Genomic DNA, 24319 nt, shown 5'->3' on the forward strand with positions numbered 1-24319 from the left:
CACCAAAGGAACTCATCTCACCTTGAAAAAATATTTGGTCACATATGCAGTCGTGTGCCACATAACAATGCTTTGGTCAACAGGCCATATATAAGACAGTGGTCTGAAAAGATTATAATGGAGGTGCTTCATACAGCTATACTATTTTTTATCTTTTATGCAATATTTCTACTATGCCTTTTCTATGTTTAGATACATATATACCTACCATTGCATTCCAATTACCTACAGTATTCAGTACAGGAACATGCTGTATAGGTTTATAGCCTAGGAGCAGTAGGCTCTACCATATCGCCTAGGTGTGTAGTAGGCTATGCCATCTAGGTTTGTGTAAGTATACTCTATTATGTTTTGCACAATGTCAAAATCATCTAATGATGCATTTCTCAGTATGAATCTGTCATTAAGCAATGCATGACTGTAATATAAGCACTAAAACGTCTAAGAATAACAAAGGTCTGATCCTTAAAAAGCACATAATTACTACATCATGAAATTAAAATAATGAAGAAATTGAAATGAACAGGAATAGTATAGTTGATCAACGGCATAAAAAATAACAATGAATTACTATAATATTAATTTCAAATTAGGGGTTGGCAAGCTTTTTTTCTGTAAAGATCCAGAGAATAAATACTTTTGATCTTGTGGGCCACAAAGTCTCTGTCAAAACTACTCAACTCTGCCACTGTAGCACTAAAGCAGTCACAGGCAATACAGAAAGAAATGGACATGGCTGGGTTTTAATAAAAATATAAAAACAGGCAATGGACTGGCTTTGGCCCATGAGCTTAGTTTGCCCACATCTATCTTAAGTGAAAACCTGTTAAACTACTCTTCCAGAGCTTTCCATATGTAAAGCTCTAGTAACACCCACTTGTTGAATTTTTAAGTAATCTTGAGGGCTTGATTCCAAATGACCTAAAAAGGCTGATTGGTTAAAAAATACACTCAGCATTAAATTTCAATGTATACGTATGTGCTTTTATTTTGCCCATGGGGAAAGCAAGAAAAAAGGCAAAATGTTCATGTTTGAAGGATGGGACATTCTTCATAATTATCAAGTTTATTTTGGGCTATGATCCCAACAGAGAATATAGTGCAGTCTTGAAATCTTTGAAAGGTGCCAGAATATTTCAGAAACTGCAGTGACAGAAGTTTTGGTCAAGATGCCAAAGTCTTGTGCAATAGTGGTTGCTGCTCCAAGAAGACATATAAATATGTATAAATATGACCAGTTGAGACAAGACCTTGGATAGAAAACGATATGGTCTGAGAACATAAAGGAAGTCATTTGTGAATACCATGGTACAAAGCACATGGCTTAAAGAATCCCACACCTGCTTTGCACCAACATAGCATCATATAGTGGCAGCAGACACTTGAGAACTTTACATGGTAAAAACCCTGGGGTGCTAGGAAGAGCATCCAAGAAGAAAATTACAAAATAACCTGCAGGATAATGTCTTTGTCATTCTTGGCTTTTACCAGAGTGGGTGGATGAGGCAGCTTCTATCTAAAGGGTCACCAAAGTCAACTTGGACAGATCATCTCCACTGCTCTATCTTTTAATATAATTGATGCATCTGTGTTTTCTCTGTCTGTTGACTAGGAACTACTCGATGATAGGAACTTCTTTTGACATAGTGTTGAATCCTCTATCGCAGCTAGACCTTAAAGCCCCACATATGTATCTCCTTCAGGTTGCATAACCCTTGGTATTATGAGGAAAGAGCTGTGAGGCCTTGTAGGAAGCCCTCTGGGTGTCACTCCCTCAGTTTGGCTCTAGAGAGAGAAGGCATAAGATACTCAGGTATGGCTCTAGCCTTAGGTTCATCACCATGGCCCTATGGAAAAAGAAGTTCCCGTCCACCTTATCAAGGTCCTGAGAGCCACAGCAAAGATCAACTAATTTTTCCATACTGATATTTTTGTTGTTTCCTTTGTGATTCCCTGTTCTCTATTCCATATACCTTCCAAGACTGTGTTATTGAATAGTGGTTTACAACCTATTAATAAGTCAAGAAAATTTAGTAGATCATGAAAACATATTTTGAAAATGAAAGAGAATCAGATAGAAGAGGATAGGAGAGAATATTATAAAGAATATCCAAATGTATCTCTGATAAAGATAAGCTGTTTGGCTTCATGCATTTCCTGGGCTGAGATGTAAAATGTACTTCTCACTGCAGATAGGTTGTGGACAAAAAATCTGCAACCTGCTGTTCTAAGACAAGTAAACAAATAAAAGTCTGTGGTACATTCTGAGAACAGGCTGCAAACTAAATGGATTTCTTCTTTTATATGAAATAGATAGTATCTCATATAAAATGGCTTTGATAGTAAGATCAGTAGACAATAGGGAGCCTTGGGATTTTTGCTTGCTTTTTGTTTTTCCAACAAAGGAGTAGCCACTGTGGTTGAAGTTTCACTCTGGTGATTTTACGTGTGGTAGATAGGAGGAGAAGCCCTGAATTGAGGAAAGTAGGTAGGGGTTCTATGACTATAATTAAAATCAAGCATAATGATGCACTGACATAGGGTTGAGGGGATATACAGGACAAAGTGATATGGTGATGGCAAAAATGACAATGATGATGATGATGATGGTGATGGATAAGTTTTATGGAGAGTATATAAGATGTCAGGAAGTGATTTAAGCTCATTATGGTTATTATTTCATTTAAATCTCACATCAACCCTATGAGACCATCAATGAAAGCTGGAAACTGAGCATGAAGTGAAGGAGTAAGGAAGTGTTGAGGTTGTTTTAAAATCATTACTGGAGACACTGGGGACAGTGGGAGAAAGGTGATCGATGCTCTTTAGAGATATGGGGAAGAGTGAGAGAAAGAGCTTAATTTAAAAGCTTATTATTAAATAATATGCCTGCACGCATCCATTCACATCTCAAAGATTTGCTGAGGGCCACTTGTGTATTAGGGAGTACAGATGATGTTCCAGATCAAAGACCAATAAGACGTAGCCCTACCCCATGGGAAATCACCATCCTTTGTGTGAAGATCACAGAAAAGGTGATTGTGGACACACAGAAGGTACAATCAGCTCCACAGTTCACACAATAGAGACCTTTATTGAGGGCCTCTAGGCACAGTGGTCTCATTATTCCGTGATCATCCCTATTTGGTGGTGTTTGCTTCCCATTGGCATTTCTACCTACAGTGGATTTTGTGGATTCTGCACCAGGTTTCAACCTTATTTTTACTTACACAAAAGGCTTTGGCAGACAGTTCTAGCACATCACCTCTTCAACTGGGCATTGCCAGAAAGAATAACAGAAATAGGACAGTTAAATTTTTCTGTCAAGGGTTGTTATATAAACACCCAATCTCAATTTCCTTGCCTACCAGGTTACTTTTATTTTCTAAATCAACATTTAAATCACAAACTGAAGACAGCTGCAGTGTTGGCCTAGCAAGAATGTAATTTTCCTTATTTCATTGAGTTGTGTACTTGGATTTGACATTGCCTAAGGGATAATAGCGAGGGATCATTTTATAAGGAAGCCATATAATTGAGCAATTTTGAGGCATTGGGGTACTCTTTTATGAGACTGTTGTCCATATTTTCTTAAACCATCAGCTATTCCTCATTCCATGATACTGTTTTCAAAATGCATAAACAAAGCCTTTCTCAATTGTGATATCAGAAATGAAGTGATACAAGAAAAAAACAGCTCTAAAGAAAACACAAATATGCATTTCTGTCTTATAAACCATTCAACTGTAAATATTTGTTTACAATATAATAAGATTAAGCCATAATGCCTACACTAACGTGCTATAGTGATTGTGGCAGGAATAAGTTATTTTCTTTCATTTTACCTTAGATCAGGCATCAGCAAATTTTTCCTGTAAAGGGCCAGATAGTAAACTTCTGAGACAATGTCACAACTACTCAACTCTGACATTGAGTGAAAACAGGCATAGACGAATTGTAAATGAATGAGCATGGCTGTGTTTCAGTAAGACTTCATTTACAAAGACAGATGGTAAGCTGGGTTTGGCCATGGTTCAGTTGCTAACCCCTGATTTTGACCATTTGTATTAAAATGTTACCAAAATAATATTAATTGGACCTAACATACTACTTGATATACAAAAAGTGCTCTTTGGATGTGTTTTGAATAAGTGAAAAGTTTGTGTAGACCATTAGGTTTTGCTTAATTTCTCGACTATTTTTTACATTTGTTTCTTGGTTCTGTGACTAAGAGTTGGCCATTTACAAACTAGATAGTCTGATCCAAGAGCCTATGCCAAGAATAGCCATTTGAATAATCAGATAGTCCATGCTTGCCTCCATGGAGTAATCTTGGGCTCACAGGGAAAATGATTGGTTCCTGATTTCAACCACTAAAAATTTCTCCAGATTCTCAAAAGCATTTTCAAAAGTCTCTTTTTGAACCACGTTAAGTTTAGAAGGGGTAACAAATTAAGCTCATCAGCTATTTTATCTTATTAGTTATTCAGTGTGTACATCTCCAGGCTAAATGGATATACAGGAGGGAGGAGCCACAAGATGCAAGAAGCCTGGGTCCCTGAATAACCACCTGGAAGAGAGTTTGCCCTTCTCACCCCATTGCCAACCTGCATTAGATAGTGCTTCAGTAAGAAATATACTTTTGTAGTGGTGTTAAGGCACTGAGTGGTTAGCCTACCCCAACAAATACAAGTATGTATCTGTGAGATACAGTCTTAGAAGTAGAATGGTTGGGCCATTTAAAATTTAGAAAAATGCAAGAACCCAAAAGCAAATGCAATAAAAAGAAAGATAAATAGCTGGGACTTAATTAAACCAAAGAGCTTTTGCACACCAAAAGGAAAAGTCAGCAGAATAAACGGAAAACCCACAGAGTGGGACAAAATCTTCACAATCTATACATTTGACAAAGTATGAATATACAGAATCTACAACAAACTCAAACACATTAGCAAGAAAAAAACAAACAATCCCATCAAAAAGTGGGCTAAGGACACGAATAGAAAATTCTCAAAAGCAGATATACAAATGGACAACAAACATATAAAAAATGCTCAACATCACTAATGATCAGGGAAATGCAAATCAAAATCACAATGTGAAACCACCTTACTCCTGCAAGAATGGCCATAATCAAAAAATCAAAAAATAATAGATGTTGGTGTGGATGCGGTGAACAGGGAACACTTCTACACTGCTGGTGGGAATGTAAACTAGTACAGCTGCTATAGAAAACAGGGTGGAGAGTCCTTAAAGAACTAAAAGTAGAACTTCCATTTGACCCAGCAATCTCACTACTGGGCATTTACCCAGAGGAAAAGAAGTCATTATACAGAAAAGATACTTGCACACACATGTTTACAGCCACACAATTCGCAATTGCAAAAATGTGGAACCAACCCAAATGCCCATCACTCAATGAGTGGATAAAGAAACTGTGGTATATATATATGTATGATGGAATACTACTCAGCCATAAGAAGGAATGAATTAATGGCATTAACAGCGACCTGGATGGGATTGGAGACTATTATTCTAAGTGAAGTAACTCAGGAATGGAAAAACTAGACATTGTATGTTCTCACTAATAGGTGGGAGCTAAACTATGAGGATGCAAAGGCATAAGAATGACACAATAGACTTCGGGGACTCAGGAAGAAAGGGTGGGAAAAGGGTGAGGGATAAAAAACTATGAATTGTGTTCAGTGTATACTGCTTGGGTGATGGATGCACCAAAATCTCACAAATCACCACTAAAGAACTTATTCGTGTAACCAAATACCACCTGTTCCTAAAAAACCATGGAAATAATAAATAAATAAATACAATTTAGATAAATGTTGCCAAATTGCCTTGCACCTTGTTGCAACAATTTACACCTCTACCAACAGTGTATGAGAGTGTTTGTTTCCCCACGAAGTGTATCATCCAACTTTTGGAGCCATGCCATTCTGAGAGAAAAAAAAAATCTCCTTGGTGTTTAGGTTGCATTTCTTTAATGAATGTGAGGGAGAGCACATTTTCAAATCTATTTATACCACTTGTATTTTTCTGTGAGCCACCTATAATTTGTCTATATTTTAGATTTTCTTTTTATATTAATTTGTAATAAAGTTTTATGTAATAGAGAAGTTAGCCTTTAGTTTGTCAAATGTGCTATAAAGTTTATTTATTTGCTTATCTGTCAGAGATAATTCTATTTTTTTAAAATGTAGTGAAACTTGTTCCTCCCTTTGTTTATGTTTTCTGGGTAGGCCTTCCCTAGTGTAAAAAAATATATATCCACCTATATTTTCTGCTGGTGCATCATTTATAGTTTCATTTTTTTAATCTTTAAATCTTTCTTCCATATCAATTTATTATTTTCTTAATGATGATTGTCTCATTATCTCAAATACAATAATAACCCATCTTTTTCCCTTTACAAAAATACTGTATTTATCACGTAATAAATTTTCATATGTATTTTGGTTCATTTTTAATTCTTCAGTTTTGTGACACATTTTAATAAATGGACAGGGTTAATCTCCATTTTGTCTCTTTATCAGATTTCCCCTGACTACCTTCACTTAATTATTTTCCCAGATGATGTTTAGATTAATTTAGTAAAATTATCAAAAAGAAAAATTCTGTTGGTACTTTATTTTGGAATCACATTCAGCTTATAGATAATTAATGACAACATTTACATCTTTATATTATTGAATTACTTCCTAATTTCCTTTCTTATCCAATTGAGGCTCTGTGTTGTGGGATTAGAATCATTCCTTTGGATACTGTATTAGCTTCCTAGTGCTGCTATAACTAATGACAAGAGACTTAGTGTCTTAAACAACTCAAATTTATCATCTTACAGTTCTGGAGGCCAGAAATCTGAAATGGGTCTCGCTGGGCTAAAACTGAGGTGTCAGCAGAGCTTTGTTCCTTTCTGGAGGCCCCTTGGGAAGAATTTGTCCCTTTGACTTTTCTAGCTTGTAGAGGCCATCTGCATTCCTTGGCTCATGGCCCCTTTCTCCATCTTTGAAGCCGGCAACATTGCATCTCTCTGACCATGCTTCCATAGTCACATATCTCCCTGATTACAGCAGGGAGAATTTCTGCACTTTAAAGTACCCATGTGATTAGTTTGAGCCCACCTAGACAATCCAGGATAATCTCCCTATCTCAAGGACCTTAACTTATCACATTTGCAAAGTTCCTTTTGGCCTGTGAGGTATTATACTCACAAGTTCCAGGGATGTGGATGTGGCCATCACTGGGGGTCCATTATTTTGCCTACTACAGATATATTCTCAACTGCCATGTCCCTCTTCACCTTCATTGAACTAGAAAAGTCCTAACTCAAAAGAGGATATTTGGATTAACTAAGGCTGGGGAATTAAAAGTCCGATATGGTGTATTTAGCTAAACAGTGTTTAGATACCAGGATGTTTATTTTTCATTTAAAATTCCCAGCTACTAACCTCAAATGGACCTTTTGGCCTGTCCTGCAATCCTGTGACATTGCTGGCCTGTTAGCTGCCCTCTCTTCCACTCCTCTCCTCTTTCCTCAAACCTCCAGGACCTCTTCGCCATCCTCACTCCTAGTGGATTAAATTGCTTCCTATTTTGTTGGATGCTGAGAAGCAATCTGGAGTAAAATCCCACGTGCTCTCCCACCATCTTCTAACTCACTTGCATCAGTGTCCATATAACTAATGCCCATCTATCATTATAGTGTAAAAGAAGGTCAAACCCTCCACTTGTGCTCTGGATCCCACCCTTGTGGTTTACTCTAGGAAATCACCCAATAATTTCCCAACTCCCCCATCCTCAATTCTTTCCTCTCTATGGTAAATTCTGGCAGCTGATGATTATGTTATAATAGCATTCATTTGAACCCTGGAAGCACCAGACTCACAGGAGAGGGTTCTGCAAATAGATAACCACAAATAAATCCCTATGATCATCCTAATGTGACAGAGAACAGAAATGTGAGCTTGACTATGTGTCCATTTTCATTGTATCATGATTTTCATTATATCCTATTAGGCTTGGCATCATTTCTTTAGGCTTTAGGTCCTGGCTACAGTATTTATTTTCCTGTAAAAATTATTCACACAGTGAATCTGACCCTGTTTAGAACCTCCATTTGAAGGTTTGCATGGGGATCAAGTGGCCACATTTAGACCAAAGCTACTGTCATAGAGCTTGCCACCAGCCACACATTCCAAGGATCTCAGTAAATATTTGATGTCTATATTCATATGCCCAATTCATTAGCTTCAGAAACCCTCATGCGATGCCTGTTTCTTTCATCAGCCACACAATTCCCTCTCTCCTCTATAAATGAGAAAATTATTTGTAAATCATTAGTTCCTATTTTGACAGAAAATATGAAAATAACTGCTGTGGCCTGGGAATATCTTCAAACATTTCGATAGCACAAATCTTTCTCTGGATGTGTGGATAACCACACAGCCTCAGAAATAATCAATGGAGACAGAGCCTCCAGTAGACAAGTTTTATAAAACTGTTTTTGGTAAAGGTTATTTGTTTAGTGGACTCTTTAACAAGCAGGAACAAAGAGAAAAATCAACTGGATTTAAAAACAAAGCCACAGAGAGTATCTGTTCCCTGATATCTTATCTGATGTGCATTCAAACCAAGTTTCAAAAACTTTTCAAAGTCATCATTCTCTTCACTACAAATTAAGTTTGCTAACAATATTGCCATTTTTTTTCCTTAGGAATGAAAAGAATGTCTGTGCTTATTAAAGGGAGACAAAACTCTTGGCCCGGGCCCCACATGGGCCACTTTGTGAGTTATGTTGGAGGGAGAACAGGCCTCATCTCCACCCTACAACCAAACCAATACCAGGTAAGGCAGGAGGGCCTTTCTTAAGGATAAGAGCGACACGGCCTGACAGTCACTAGTATTCATTTTTCACAATTGCCTAAGTGATTTTCCTCTTATTTGAGCTGAGGGTCTCTATGTGTGAGATTAGCATGAAAAAATAAAACAGGGTGGGGATTTCCTCTTGGAAAGAACATGCTGTGGTTGTGGTAGTGAACAAACCGTGACAAGAAAGCCAAAGGTGCAAGGCATATGCCAGTGAAATATGCATGTCTTGTCAGCCCATTGGCCTTGTCTATCTCTCTCTTCTGAACTCTGTCATAACCTCCAATGGAGTCTCAGGTTCTGCTTCAAGAAAAAACGTGGCCCTAAGACTCACTATCCAAAGAAAAACTCTGGTCAGTGTTTTTGTGCTACTCTTTCTGGTCAAAGAACTAAGCCTCCTACCGCAGAGGCAAGTCGCCCAAGCTCACGGGTGTGAGGAGTGACAGGATGAGTTCACAAGTCCTAGTCTTTAGACCTCCAAGCCAGCATTCTTTCTGTTAGCCACAGCTGAGCCAAGAGAACTGCACCACTGGCACCGTGGGTGACAGAATGTGAATGTATGTGTGTACAGCAAGGTAGGTCAACTTCAGCACATGGGGCCTGATAATTTTTGTTGCAGGGGGCTGTCCTATTTATTATAGGGTGTTGGTCAGCATCCTCAGCCTTTACCCACTAGATGCTAGGAGCATCCATCCCCTAAGCTGCAAAAACCAAAAGTATATCCAGACATTGCCAGATGTCCCCAGGGCATGGGGAGCAAAATCAACCCTGCTTGAGAACCACCTATTTGTGTGTATATGTGTATACATATATATGCACATATGTTGTGTATATATATATGAACTATTTATGAATAAATATTCATGAAGCATCCCCTCGACCTCCTCCAAAAGAAAACAAAGTAGAAGAGAAGTTTTGCAGATACCAAAATCCTCCGTGGAAATATTCTAGTTTCTAGAAGCTTCCTATCCCTCTTCTGCTTTCCTTTAAGTTTCAGGCACACTGCCCAATGTTGCTTTTCATGGCAGATTTACTTTATGTGTATAACATCATAGTTTTTCATTCTGCCTCAAAGTAGCTGTCTGCTACATACTAATACAAATTAAAAAGTGCCTTTATAGGCCAGGTGCAGTGGCTCACGCCTGTAATCCAGCACAGCACTTTGGGAGGCTGAGGCAGGCAGATCACAAGGTCAAGGGATTGAGGCCATCCTGGCCAACATGGTGAAACCCTGTCTCTACTAAAAACACAAAAATTAGCTGGGCGTGGTGGTGTGCACCTATAATCCCAGCTACTCGGGAGGCTGAGGTAGGAGAATCACTTGAACCCAGGAGGCGGAGGTTGCAGTGAGCCGAGGTTGTGCCACTGCACTCCAGCCTGGCAACAGAGTGAGACTCCATCTCAAAAAAAAAAAAAAAAAGTGCCTTTATAGACAATAGTAAACATACAGAGACAAAGTTTTATGGATTCAAGGAATTCAAGTACATGTGTCTCATCTTTACTGGAATCAGGATCTGTTTAAAAAACAAACATCAGCCAATCAGGTGTGCACTGGCTCCAGTGCAACATACAACACACCAGCTGAAAAACTGGCTAAAAAGGAGTTAGGTTCGGTAAAATCCCTGATTCTGAGTTGGCATAGGGTCAAACGACAAGTTTAACAGAGTGTTAAGGCATTCTTTTCAAATGGGTTATTTTGAAACCAAACTGAGATAGACACAGCTTTTCTTCTGACCCTTTAAGATGACCTTCCTGAAACTTATTTTTAATTGGTTGTTCAGAATCCATATAGACTGTTGATATACACACAGCTTTCCTTTGTAATGCTCCAAGTTGACCTTCCCTTTAAATAAACGTATTACCTGACATGCAAATTGTCCCTCTTGAACATGTCCTTCAAATGGACACTAATGCCAGCCAACAACCAAGAAGCTGTAGTTTCCTTCCTGTGTGAATATTAGGTGTGAGAAGAGTTCACAGCTCACGGCTTTGGCAGAGCCAATATTTGACTTGCAGTGTTCCCCAGCAGAAAGGCAGAAGAGGACTTACCTTTGGGAATGGTGATCTGACAGCTCAGGTCACAGTCCTGTTGCAACTGATAAAAAGCCACTTCCTGCAGCCGGGCCCTCTCCAGCTCTGAGAGACTCTGGATGGGGACTGACCTCAGCCGTACACTGCGGCCTGACATGCTGTTCCAGGTGAAATCACCCTGTAGGCAAAAAAAAAAAAAAAAAAAAAAAAAAAAAAAAATCAAGAGTTACAGAGTTCACTTACCTCTCACAAATCTCATCCTCTCTTAGTAATAAAGTCAAGCAAACCACCTTTGTGTTCCAAAATTGTGTCTCAATTCCCAAAGTCAAATCCTCTTTTAGTTCACTATGGATTTTCTCAGTTAGTTGCAAATGTCAAAATCTCAAGTATCTGCTGGGTCACATGATCTTATCTCATTATGCATATAGGCCTGAGGAAACTATGTAGAAAGATACTGTGAGGGTCCTACTTCCTCCTTTTTATGGGAACACATGGGAACTTCTAACTTTTGTGAAATACTGTGCTGCTGCTAATTGCCATCACACACATCAGATATAGGGGGATGAGTGTGTGTGGAGAGCCTACCATGTGCCAGCGGCTGCACCAAGGGCATTTTTTAAAATTGGCAAATAAAAATCATACATATTCATGCGGCACATGGTGATATTTCTATACATATGGTTATTAGATATATATTTCTAATAATTAGTAACTAATCTCAAACATTTATTATTTCTTTGGTTGCTAACATTCAATATCCTCCTTCTAGCTATTTGAGATTATATATTACTGTTAACCATAGTCAAGGGCTTTTTAGTTAATCCCTCCAACAACCTTATGAAGTGGTTAACATTTTTTACCTATCTCATGTAAAATTTAATAATATAATCTAGTATAATATATGATAATATATTATAATAGTAAAGTTTATACTTATGGTATATTATATGAATAGTATAGTAACATATAGTAATATAAGATAGATGATGAAACTGAGTCTTGAGGAGGTTAAGTAATTCTCCCCAAATCATAAAACTTATAAGATTTGGAATAAGGACTCAAGCTAAGAATGTAGGGCTTTAAACTCTATGCTAATATTGTAACCACTGAGGTTCTATTTGTAGCACTCTCATGAGTTATTGTGAACACAATAAGCTTAGAGATATGATCAACAGGAAGATGTTCAGTATTTATAGAGACATTTGATGCTAAAATACTCCACATCAAAGAATCAAAACAAAGATTTCCACAATCCTAAAAGTGTACTCATGTGTACACATGCACACCCTTGCAGCCCACTGAGGGTGAATGGCTCCACCCTCAATGCAGACAGTGAGAAAGTGACGTCCAAAGAAAAAGTACTTTACAATCCTCTGAAACCCAGTGTCTCCTTACTAAAGATTTCTTGTGAATCTCATATATCAGGCATGCTGCAACAGATTGGAGGAGGCAGCTACTGTTGCTCAATGATCAAGAAAGAAAAGTTCTATCAGGGAAGGAGAGGTACTGGCCCACGCAGGGACTCACTGCAATAAATGGAACACTTACAGAATCCCATAAGACTTCACCATCTTAAAGAAGTCACTCGCCTGGACATGGTGGCTCACACCTGTAATCCCAGCACTTTGGGAGGCTAAGGTGGGTGGATCACCTGAGGTCAGGAGTTCAAGACCAGCCTGGCCAACATGGCAAAAGCCCGTCTCTACTAAAAATACAAAATTAGCCAGGCATGGTGGCGCATGCCTGTAGTCCCAGCTACTTGGGAGGCCGAGGCAGGAGAATCGCTTGAACCTGGGAGGGGGAGGTTGCAGTGAGCCAAGATCATACCACTGCATTCCAGCCTGGGCAACAAGAGCAAAACTCTGTCTTAAAAACATAAAAAAGAAGTCACTCACCTTAAAGAAGAGAGACAGAAAGACTGGTCCCAGCAACAAAGTGCCATAGCACTTTGTTTCACGCTGGTGGCAAATTCCTGTCTAGTGTATTCATTCCAAAAGTGAATGGCACGATGTTAATTCTTTGATATTTTCCCTCTTTATCTGGGATTTCATTCATTCATTTAATACATGAATATATTATACTCTGGTAAGGGCAGAAAATGAACGGGGTAAGTAAAAGGAATGGTGTGTGAAATAATGATAACTGCTAGGAAGGAGAAAAAGGCAAAGAAGGGGAAGTAGAAGAAAGGAATTTGCAGTTTTAGAGACAGCAGCCAGGAAAGACCTCACTGAGAAGGCAAAATTTGAGCAAGTGTTAATGAAGTTATGGCTTTTAGTTTCTTTGCCTTGACATGTATGAATTATATCCAGTGGATAATGATGAAGACTAGCAGGAACCCAGGAGGAGCTCAGGGAGGGTGATGCAGGAGGGGATGTGGGGAGAGGAGTGAGTGAGCAAATCTAGTCAAAGTGAGGAGGCTGCAGTCACATTCAGTGAACAGAAGAAAATTCTTCTGGGGCCAGTGTATTTTGAATTTTTTCTTTCTTTTATGTTTTTGGTATAACCAGACTAAGAAAAAATAGGACATATAGATATTATGGTTGGGGACTCAGGCCTTGGATGTACCCCTCACTCACACCCTCTAAGCTTAGAGAACTACAAGGAACACTATTGGGGAATTTTTTTTATTATTATTTTCTCCCAGATAGAAAGTCCCCAGATGAGTTCATAAATTTTAGATATCAAGCTTAGGTACCTAAGGGAGCTGATTGTTATTTGAAGTGTCAAAGCAGAATTACATACCTATTCTTTAAAAGCAATCAAAGATGTGACCTCCAATGGGCTTAATTATCTGTAGTAGGGGTTTGAAAATCTTTTTCTGTAAAGACCACATAGAAAATATATCAGGCTTTGTGAGCCATGTGATCTCTGTTACAACTACTCAACTCTGGCTTGGTGGCATGAAAGCAGCCACAGATAATTTATAAATCAGCGAGTGTGGCCATATGCCAATAAAACTTTATTTACAAAAACAGCAGGCTGGTTTTGGCTGGCGGGCTAGAGTTTCCCAACCTGTGAACTATAGCTTATGACTGAAATAAAGTAATTCCTAGAAGGGACATTTTGTTCTTATTTACTAAGTCCTCCTGGTTAATTAATTCAAACAATATTTAATAAGCACAGATGAGATGCTAAGCTCTGTGGTAGGCTTGGGACTATTAAGATGACAACACAGTCCTCGTCCTCAGAGTTAACCTTCAGGTAGGAAGAACATAAACAATCCATGAAACACAGAGATTGTGATACTAGAAGTAAGTACTAAATGCAATGAATGCCTAGGAGACAAGGCTTTGTTATCTATCTGGAGGATCAAGGAAAGCTTTATAGAGAAGGTAGTGTTTCAATGGAGGCTTGAAAGTTGAGTAAGAGGGGGCAGGGTTCGCCCAGTAGCAATGCAACTTTAGCAGCAGGTGCAAAGGCAAATGAGTTTGAGAAAACAGGCTTGTTCAGGGAATTACAAGGCTGGAAGGAGGAAAAGGGCAAGAGGTGAAGCCAAGCCGAAGTCAGGGCCAGATTCTGTAGGGCTGTCTCTGTTGGCAATGCAAACCAGATTAGATTTTCCTCCATAGACGATGGCTAGTCATTCAGGAACTTTGAGCTAGAGAGGAATATGAGCAGATTTGAAATATAGGGAAGATGACTGGAAACAAGTTTCCTAAGGAATTAAAAGGGAGAGCAAGTCAAAGATGTGGAGATGAGAAAAGACTCCGTGCTAAGTGGGATGCTGATTCCAATTTGAACAGACACGGGAGAAACTTAGAACCACATAGATGCTGGAGAATAAACTGGATGCAGTGAGGGGAAGAGAAGGAGTAATCTAGGATGACTCTTGAGTTTCTAGCTTCAGCAACTGGGCAGACAGTAACACTAATCACCAAGATGGGCAATGGCAGAGGGAATTATGTTTGCAGGGGGAGAAGTAAGATCACCCAGTTTTGGACATGGTGAAAATGGTATTTTCTTTTGAAAAAACAGAATTAAAACATTACTAAGTCTGGCAAAACAGAACCTGGCCAATTTATATTTTTTTGAGCTTTGATTTTGTACTCTCAATTAAAACAGTTCCAACAGAATCAAATAATATATGTTTTTTCAAACTGTTTACAAATGACTACACTTAGCATAATAAAAAGTAAAGTGTGATGCTTCAAGTTTACTTTAGTCCATTATATATTGCAGCCCACGGTTCTTAACTTCTTGGATTTTTAAACTTCTTTGTTATATTTGGAATTGTTAACCAAAAGAGAGATCTGAGGTTATTTTGTTATGGCAGACCCAGTGACCAAGACAATATCTGTATTTTTTGTTTCCTTATTTTTACTTTTTAAATTTCTGTGGGTTCATAGTAGGTGTATATATTTATGGGGTACATGAGATGTTTTGATACAGGCAGGCAATACGTAATAATCATCATGGAGAATGGGGCACCCGTCCCCTCAAGAATTTATCCTTTGAATTACAAACCATCCAATTCCACTCTTCAAGTTATTTTAAAAATGTACAGTTATTGTTGACTATAGTCACCCTGTTGTGCTATCAAATAGTAGGTCTTATTCATTAATTCTAATAATTTTTTGTAGCCATTAACTATCCCCACCTCCCCCGATCCCCCACACTGCCCTTCCCAGCCTGTGGTAACCGTCCTTCTACTCTCTATCCATGAGTTCAATTGCTTTGATTTTTAGAACCCACAAATAAGTAAGAACATGCGATGTTTGTCTTTCTGTGCCTGGCTTACTTCACTTAGCATGACGATCTCCAGTTTCATCCATGTTGTTGCAAATGACAGGATCTCATTCTTTTTTATGGCTGAATAATACTCCATTGTGTATATGTACCACATTTTCTTTGTCCATTTTTTTCCTGAAGTTCCCTAATGATTCTCCCATGCAGCCAGGGTTGAGAACCACTGAGCTCAAGGCTTGAATAGATTCTAGTTTGAGTGTGCATCCACATTTTTCAGTTAGGCTATATAAGTGCTATGTAGTAAGTCTAGAAAATCCAAGAAGTCCTCCATTGTCAAAGAAAGATACAAATCTACCAAGGGAAAGAAAGCTATTTCTATGACAGTCATAATAGTAAGGACGTTACTTTTTGAAACTGAGAGTAAGCATGACCCTGCTTTCTTTTATTAAACAAATGAAGTGATGACATAATCCTTATTTTTTCACTCAACAAAAAAATTGACTTGAACCTGACACTCTCAGAAGCCACTCTTAGCCACTACAATGTTCTGGCTGGTTGTTGCAAGCTTGTGAGTTGCCCCTCTGCCCACATTTTGTTCTGTGGAGGTAGAGAGAAGTACAGTAAGGCGTAATCAGGTGGAAGGTGTGGTTGGTAGAATGTCTCCCCTAAAGATGTCCATACCCGAATCCCAGGAACCTGTGAGTATGTTATTTTACATGGTAAAAGGGACTTTGCAGATGCTATTAATTTCAGATTATTGAGATGGGGAGATTATTCTGAATTATCCAGGTGAGTCCAATGTCATCACAAGGAGAGAGGTAGAGGCAGAAGCGAGACAAAAATGTGATAATGGAAGCAGAGGTGGGAGAGAGAAAGATTTGAAAGAGCTTGGCTGCTAGCTTTACAGATGGAAAAAGGAGCCACAAGACAAGAAATGCACACAGCTTCTAGTGCAGGAAAAGCCAAGGATTCTCTCCTGGAGCCTCCAGAAGGAACATGGCCTTTGATTTTAGCCCAGAGAGGCCCACATGAGACTTATGTAAGTTTGTGTTGTAAGTTTGTGATAGTTTGTTATGGCAGCAATAGGAAATGAATCCAAGAGTAAGGGGGAGCATTAGAAAAGGAAGTTGGTGGGGTGAAGGGCATGCTCCCAGACACTTAAAAAAGTAGGTTTTGACCTTCCATCAGATTCTTATCTCCCTGCTACCTGATGCTAAGGTGCTGCTTCATACTACAGGTACCATCACCAATGATTTGTGCTGGAGAGGTCCCAAGACTGGAATTCTGAAATCACTTTTCCCATAAAATAGAATTATAGAAAATTACATATAGTGAATACTTTACACTCTGTGGGTCTTATGGTCTCTGCCACAGTTACTCAACTTTTGCCATTGTAGGGCAAAAACAGCCATAGACCCTACATAAACAAAAATTCCAAAAATTTTATCTATGACATGAAAAGTCAAGGCTCATATAATTTTATGTGTACAAAATATCCTTACTTCAAAATTTTTTCAACTATTTAGAAATGTAAACATAATTCTTAGCTTGCAAGTCATACAAAAACGGGCATCAGGCTGCTTTTGGCCCACTGGCTGTTGTTTGCCAACCCCTGATATAGAGATTAGGGTCATTTAGTGCCCTACACATATTTGTGTAGCATCTACAGCCATGTTCCAGCAACCCAGTCCTAGGGCCTTGCATTATCAGCCATATACAACAGCTAGATTCAGGAGGGCAAGAACCTTGTCTGGCTTACTCATTTTGATGTTCTCAGTATCTAAGGCAGTACCTGGCACTTAACAGCCACTGAATAAATATTTGTCAATCTAGGGACTAATGAACCAGCTACATCATGAGTTAAATAAATTGGAAACCTAACCAACCCATACAATGTTGTATATATGTGGGAAACTGTATTCTGGATTCGAATAAACCATTAAGAGACAGTCTTTTGAAATAGCCTGTTGATAAGCCAAGAAAAACCCACGCCAGTACATGAGGGGAGAAAATAAATGTGATAATAAGTGATGCGGGGAAGAGTTAATCCGTGATACCTATACCCACCCATCAGACTTCATAGGAGCAGTAAGACATGAACACAAAGGTCATAGTCTCCCTTTGACTCTCATGGCATGGACCATAAAGTGATAAACAAGCACTCAGGAAGGGCACCAAAGCCTACCAGCACAGTCTAGAATATGTTTCTGGTGGTTTCTCAAGGCTCACATGCATGGTCCAGACCAGCATTTTTCTTTGGTGACTGTTTATCTTATAAATGAATGACTCATTTGAAGGCTTTCTGAATCTAGTCTTTTGAGTGGTCATCATGGAATTTTTTTAAGGATTGAAAATGGATGATTTCAGATTTGTTTAGATTTTATAAATGTAGATGAAATTGAAATTCATCCAATGTCTCTGGATAGACTAAAGACCTTGGCAGTTGTAAAAACATCTTTCTATTCTAGGGTACTATGTGACAGCATTAATAAAGGGCAGCAATATGGTAAAATGATATAGGATAATGGTCCTTGGTGGGGTAATGTTGCCCCCAGTGAGCATTTAGCAATGTCTGGAGACATTTTTGGTTGTTATAACTGGGGCAGCGTTTGATACTGGCAGCTAGAAGATAGAGGCTAGGGATGCTGCTAAGCACCTTATAATGCACAGGACTACTGCCCAAAATCAACAACTATCTGGATCAACATGTCTACAGTGCAGAAGTTGAGAAACCTTGGTTTAGCATAAATAAGTCTGCTGTTAAGCCCAGATTACATATAATCTCCTTAAAATGATGGTGCTGGAAATATTAACAATTATTTATATATTTTGTTTATCATAAAAATATGCACTATATATTCGTATATATATCATGCATTACTATGTGTATTTTACATGTATTTTTCTACGTATTATACACGTAAACAGAATCATAGGGCTTATTTTAAGCTAGTATTAATAAGTACAAACACTACAAACCTAATTAAAAGAAGCAAACCAAAAAAAGTTTGAAAACAATAGAGTCTTGATTAACTGGAGAACAACTCACCAAAAGTGTTAACTAAAGAGATTTCCTTCCCACCAGAAGTATATGTCTCTATGTTTAGAAAAAAAGAAGCAAAAGACAAACTAAAACCCAAACAATCTAATATCTATGCTTTATTCAGAAAGTCATTCTTTTGAGCTAAGTTGCATCTTTACAGACTTGATTTTCCCATGAAATAAAATTGATTGAAATAATTTTGGTTTTGTTCTACACCACATTGTTTTCTTACATCCTTGGGGCTAGTCTCTAACTGCAGCATCTCTTTAATCTCATCCAACTGTAAACTCCCCAGGGCCAAACAAGGGGTGAGGCAGGGCTGTTCAAAATGTGGTTTGTGGACCCAAGGCATTGGAATCACGTGGGCAGATGATCATTGTTAAACATGTAGGTTCCTTTGGCTCTAAGGTAGATTTAGAGAGTTAGAGTCACAGGGAATAGGTCCCAAGCACCTCCATTATAAAGCAGCATCCCCAGATGAGTCTTACTTTTTGCATAATAAAAGTTGAGTCTCACTGGCATGGTGGTGAAGACTTGGATTCAGATAGATGGCAGTTCTTTGGTAAGATTCAGAAAATCTCTGATCATCGGTTTTCTCATTATTAAGATGGAGAAAAGAACAAGACTTAACTCTCAGTTTGTAGGGATAATATCAGACGATACAAATGAATTTTTTGTGGAAGGCTTGTAAGCTCCCACAAGACCTGAATAAATGGAAATTTAAGTTATAATTAATATTAATCATCACCACTCTAAATTTGCATCACCATCTGATGTGGTTTGGATGTTTGTCCCCTCCAAATCTCATGTTGAAATACAATCACTAATGTTGGAGGTGGGGCCTGGTGGGAGGTGTTTGCGTCATGAGGGTGGATCCCTCATGAATATCTTGGTGCTGTCCTTGCAATAGCGAATTCTTACTCTGAGTTCATGTGAGATATGGTTGTTTAAAAGGGCGTGGCACTTCTTCCCTCTCTCTCTTGCTTCTGCTCTTACCATGTGACAGGCTGGCTCCCCGTTGCCTTCCATCCTGAGTACAAGTTACCCAAGGGCATTACTAGAAGCTGAGCAGATGACACCACCATGCTTCCTGTATAGCCTGCAGAACTGTGAACCAATTAAACCTCTTTTCCTTTCTTTATAAATTACGCAGTCTCAGGTATTTTTATGGTGATACAAGAAGGACCTAACACAGCATCTTAACTTGGAAGTATTAGAGACACCAAAAACTCTTAAGAAATGTGTGCTGAATTACAAAGCAAGTTTTACAAGGTGATAAGAGATAGAGAAGGAGGTAGCACATGGTGAGGGGAATAGGAGTGCTGCATGAGCTACCAGGACAGCCTTACAGAGAACATGATTTTTGCACCAACTCTTAAGGAGGTGAGGGAATGAGCCAGGCAGGTTTTGGGAGCCCAGCAGCCCAGGCAGAGACTGGTTGACATAGGTATAGCATAGCCTGGTGGCTAAAAGCAAGGGGTGGCAAGCTGGGCTGCCTGAGTTTGAGTCCCAGTTTTGCCACTTACTAGCCAGCCATGTGGCTTTTTAGCAAGCTACTTATACTCCCCATGCCCCATTTTCCTCATCTATGAAATGGGGATGATGATAGGGATTTTGCTGATACAAGCTGACTAGCCGGGGAGCCAAGTACTGCCTACTGATTGTTTTCATAAATCAAGTTTTATTGATTTATGAAAACCACAGCCACACTCATTCATTGTTATTGTCTGTGGCAGCCTACAGGCCACAGTTGCAGAGTTGAGTTGTTGCAACAGAGACTGCACAGTCCATGAAGCTGCCCTTCCGTAAAGGTAACCATCTGGCCCGTTATGGAAAAAGTCTGCTGACCCCTGGACTGGACTAAAAGTAAAGACCCATCTATGATTAGGATCTGCCTTTTGCCAACACCATTTTCCTCCTCTTCTAAGATTTTGTCTCTGAGAAACATCCCAGAGAGCCTGTAAAAAAAAATCAAACAACATAATTTAGCATATTAGAAAATATGCAAATGCTAGCATGAAATAGAAGTGGTTATCTGCAAATGGCCTGTTCACCTGGGTTACCGATAAACTAAAGAAGTAGAAATGAACATTGTCAAACTCAGGGCTGGGCTAACACCATCTAAAAAAACAAATGTCACTTACATCTTGTTTCCAGTGGAAAGAACCTTTCCAGTGGTTAGCATAGAGGGGACATACTGGAAGTCCTCAAGGGCAAAAACGTCAGAGCAAAAGGTCAATTTCATTTCTGTGTAGTCCCAGTTGAATTGTGGACTTTTCTAATGGCCATCAATTTAATTCTCAGTTCTAAGCTTCTCTCGAGTCTTGGATGGGAGGAAGGTAAGACGGCCTGCACAAATCTCAGGGTTGCAAAAACTGGAAACACTGGCATGAATTAGAAATTTCTTAATGACAGGGCCAGCAGCTGATGGTTCTACTTGTCTTTCTCTAATTAAATTTAGTTCACTGAAATTAGAACGATCTCCGGAGATAGATTAGACCTTGAAGATACTGCTCACATTTACAGATGGTCCGCTCTCTGCTAGTTACTGTTCTAAGCCTTTTATTTATATTATCCCATTTAATTCTTACAACAACCTAAGGACTATGTTACCATCATTATTCCAATATTTCAGATGAAGAAACTGAGGCACAGAACTTAAGTAACTTGCCAAGAGCACACACCAATTAAGTGGCAGAGTTAGGATTTGAAGCCAGGCTTTAGGTTCTGGAATTTAGACTCACAACCACTATATGTATTTCATAACATTTCATGATAAACCAATCCAAACCTCTAACTTTACAAATGAGCAAAGCAGCTGCAGTGGCATAATGGGATCTGGGACATCAGGGTCATGTTCCCCTCTTTCCATCACCAAGCCCTTTCATTATGAGACATACCCTTATAATAATGAAAGGCAGACAGTGTTTAAAAATTCAGAGGCTTAAAGTTTCCTCTTTTGTAAAAGACAGCACAAGCACATCCAATTTATTATTAGCCTTATATAATATCCAAACTGTTCCCCTAAACCCATATTTATCACAGCCACAGCAACTAAAATGTTGCACCCATATTCAAGAAGTTAAGAGGGAAAGATAAACCACTTTACCCTTTCAGACTTCAAAACAGCCTGTGCCCGAATCTTTTACAGAAATTAGCTCAATTATGCTGTTCTGTTCATCATGACACAATCCTTTTCTGCTTGAGTTTGCTCATTTCAAGCTGCCACAACATCATTAATCTAAAAATAAGGTTCTCATAAATCCATATTGACACAGACAGTTTTTAGCTGTCACACATCTCAGACACTGATCATTCCAGTTTTCTTCCTAAATCACAAGATGGATGTGAAAGAATCACAAAATTTTATCACAATTGTTTTCTGAAAAAGTAGTGTAAGTATAGATATTTATATTGCTTACCCATAAATTATAATCAGCTGCGTCTTTGCTGTCCTCTCTAATCTAACTGAACTAAGCTTGGAGTAGGAAGTTGCGTCTGTTTTAAAAAAATTATTTTTTTGGTAAAAAACGCATCCTGAAATGGCAGATCATATTGAATGTCTGAGAAATGGCCCAGCTGGCATAGCTGTGACTCCCACGATACCTTTTGTTGCCAGAGACCTCCGCTACTGTGAATCTTGGGACCAAAAATATGCAATCTTTTTATCGGATCATTGAGAAGTTCCTGTCCTTTCAGAACAGAGGCAGGCTGTGTCCCTGAGTAAGTGCACAAATGAGTGAGTGCGTGTGTTTGTATGTGTGTGTGCCTGTGTGTGTGTGTGTGTGTGTGTGTGTATGAGAGAGAGAGAGAGAGAGGGTGAGAGAGAGAGAGAGTTGGGGAAGAGGAAAGAGGGGAGGGAAGGGACAAAAAGAATGAGAGAAATTGAAACTGGATTTCCTGTTCTTATTTTAATAAGAGTATTTTGAAGAAATATACTCGAGTTAGAAAAGGATTCCTCTAAAAAAAATCCTCTTTTCCACAGGGATCTACAAACGGTAATTGGATTGTAACTGTGCAAACTGTCCTTATTAGGAATCAACCAAAGAATGTTGGAAGCCACTGGTGAAACCCCTGAGAGCAAGATAAAGCACATAGGATGCCTTCTTTGTTTAGGACAAATTCTCAGTTCTTAAATTATATTTTAAAACTACTGACTCCATTTTTCTAACACTAGCCACATACACTAAAAAGCAAAAGTTTTCATTCTCTTTCACACTGAAGCATAACACATGCTCTGTATTTTATCCTCTTTGTGGGACAGCAGTCCTTGAGAAGTTGTTCATTTCCTGAACAGAGGGTGTGGAGGTCAGAGTGAATATACCCACATGGCCATATCTAAGAGGGTTCAGGTTGGGGTGGGGGTTGGGGGTGGCATCCATGAAGAGCAGAGGGAAAAGGGAAGATTAATTCCAATCGCGAATTACCTTGATCTCCATGCATTCCACATGGCACTGAACCAAATACAACTCGAAAAGACATCTTTGTTTCCCAGTCAATAGGAAGTTATAGTTCTCTCATGGGTCTCAAGTGAATTCCAACAAAAGAATCACTGTGATTATAATTTACAAACCGGGAAATGATTTCATGGAAGATCTTACTGATTCAAAATTAAGGACTCGGTATGCTTTTACTAGGATTCTGTGAAACTAATCATGTAAGCCACACATAGCCTCTGCTGCTGCTGCTGCTAAGGAAGGAATTTTAAAGCAGTAAAATATTCCAGGTGGTTTTCTTTACTAGAATGATTAAACTTAAACAGAGATTCAGAGTAAAATCTACCTGTTACTGCACATACCTCCACCACCACTATCCTAAAAACTCAGATGTTGAAAATACGCATTATTCCAGTAGACAGTCAATATGGCTCATACTGGATACTCATCAATGGAAGTTACATCCTCATTTAAAGATATCTAATATCTTAATATCAATATATCTAATATCTTAATATATTATTTCACATGAAATTGATAAATATGCAATTCATTTTTTATTATTAGGCAAATGATCCTTTAGTTTATAAATAGATGACAGCAACATGTAGTTCTGACTGAGCACTTACTAAGTGTCAGGCATTGTTTTAGGCATTTTATGGGCACTGACTTATCTAACCATCAAAATAATTCTTAGCAGTAGGTTACATTATTATCCTCATATTACAGATGAGGAAACAGAAGCGCAGAGGAGTTAAGTGACTTGCTCAAAGATTCACAGCTCATAAGTAATGCGGCTGTCATCCCAACCACTATGAGCTTACAAATTAACTGGAAGACAAAACCACAGTTCAGAGTCAGTACTAGTAGGAGCCATGTTATAAGTATCTAATAAGGAAGAGACAGTGATGAAATAAGAATGTTTACCTAAGACTAGAGTGGTCTGTTAAATCAATTATTTGATGGAGACATACACTGTCAGGTCACTAAATGTTTCGTAAGAAGGTGACTAAGTGAATAATCTCAAATAATCCCGAGAGACAACATCTTGTGAAATTCCTAGTCTGTTTTAAGAGTGGAAGCAAGGCAGGCCTTAAGAGGAAGTGCAGAAATAATGGAGAAGGTGTGTATATTTGGTATTCTTTGGAAAATGCATTCAAACCAGAAAAACAAAACATAAAGATAAGGAATCCTTTTTAAGATTTAAATAACAACTCTTTAAGTAAAACCAATAAGAGACCAA

General features: G+C 38.6%; 1 protein-coding gene across 3 annotated transcripts in view; it reads right to left on the minus strand.

The window, feature by feature from the left end:
• The window catches only part of ARHGAP6 (Rho GTPase activating protein 6), a 529030-nt gene that overhangs the window by 104145 nt on the left and 400566 nt on the right, over window positions 1-24319 (minus strand). For all 3 annotated transcript variants that reach the window (XM_055377029.2, XM_019019623.4, XM_055377031.2), the window contains exon 2: window positions 10930-11089. In XM_055377029.2, coding sequence (XP_055233004.1) covers window positions 10930-11089 — 160 coding nt within the window. The remainder of the gene's footprint in view (window positions 1-10929; window positions 11090-24319) is intronic.

Source organism: Gorilla gorilla, chromosome X, assembly GCF_029281585.2.
Source record: "Gorilla gorilla gorilla isolate KB3781 chromosome X, NHGRI_mGorGor1-v2.1_pri, whole genome shotgun sequence".
Lineage (NCBI taxonomy): Eukaryota > Metazoa > Chordata > Mammalia > Primates > Hominidae > Gorilla > Gorilla gorilla.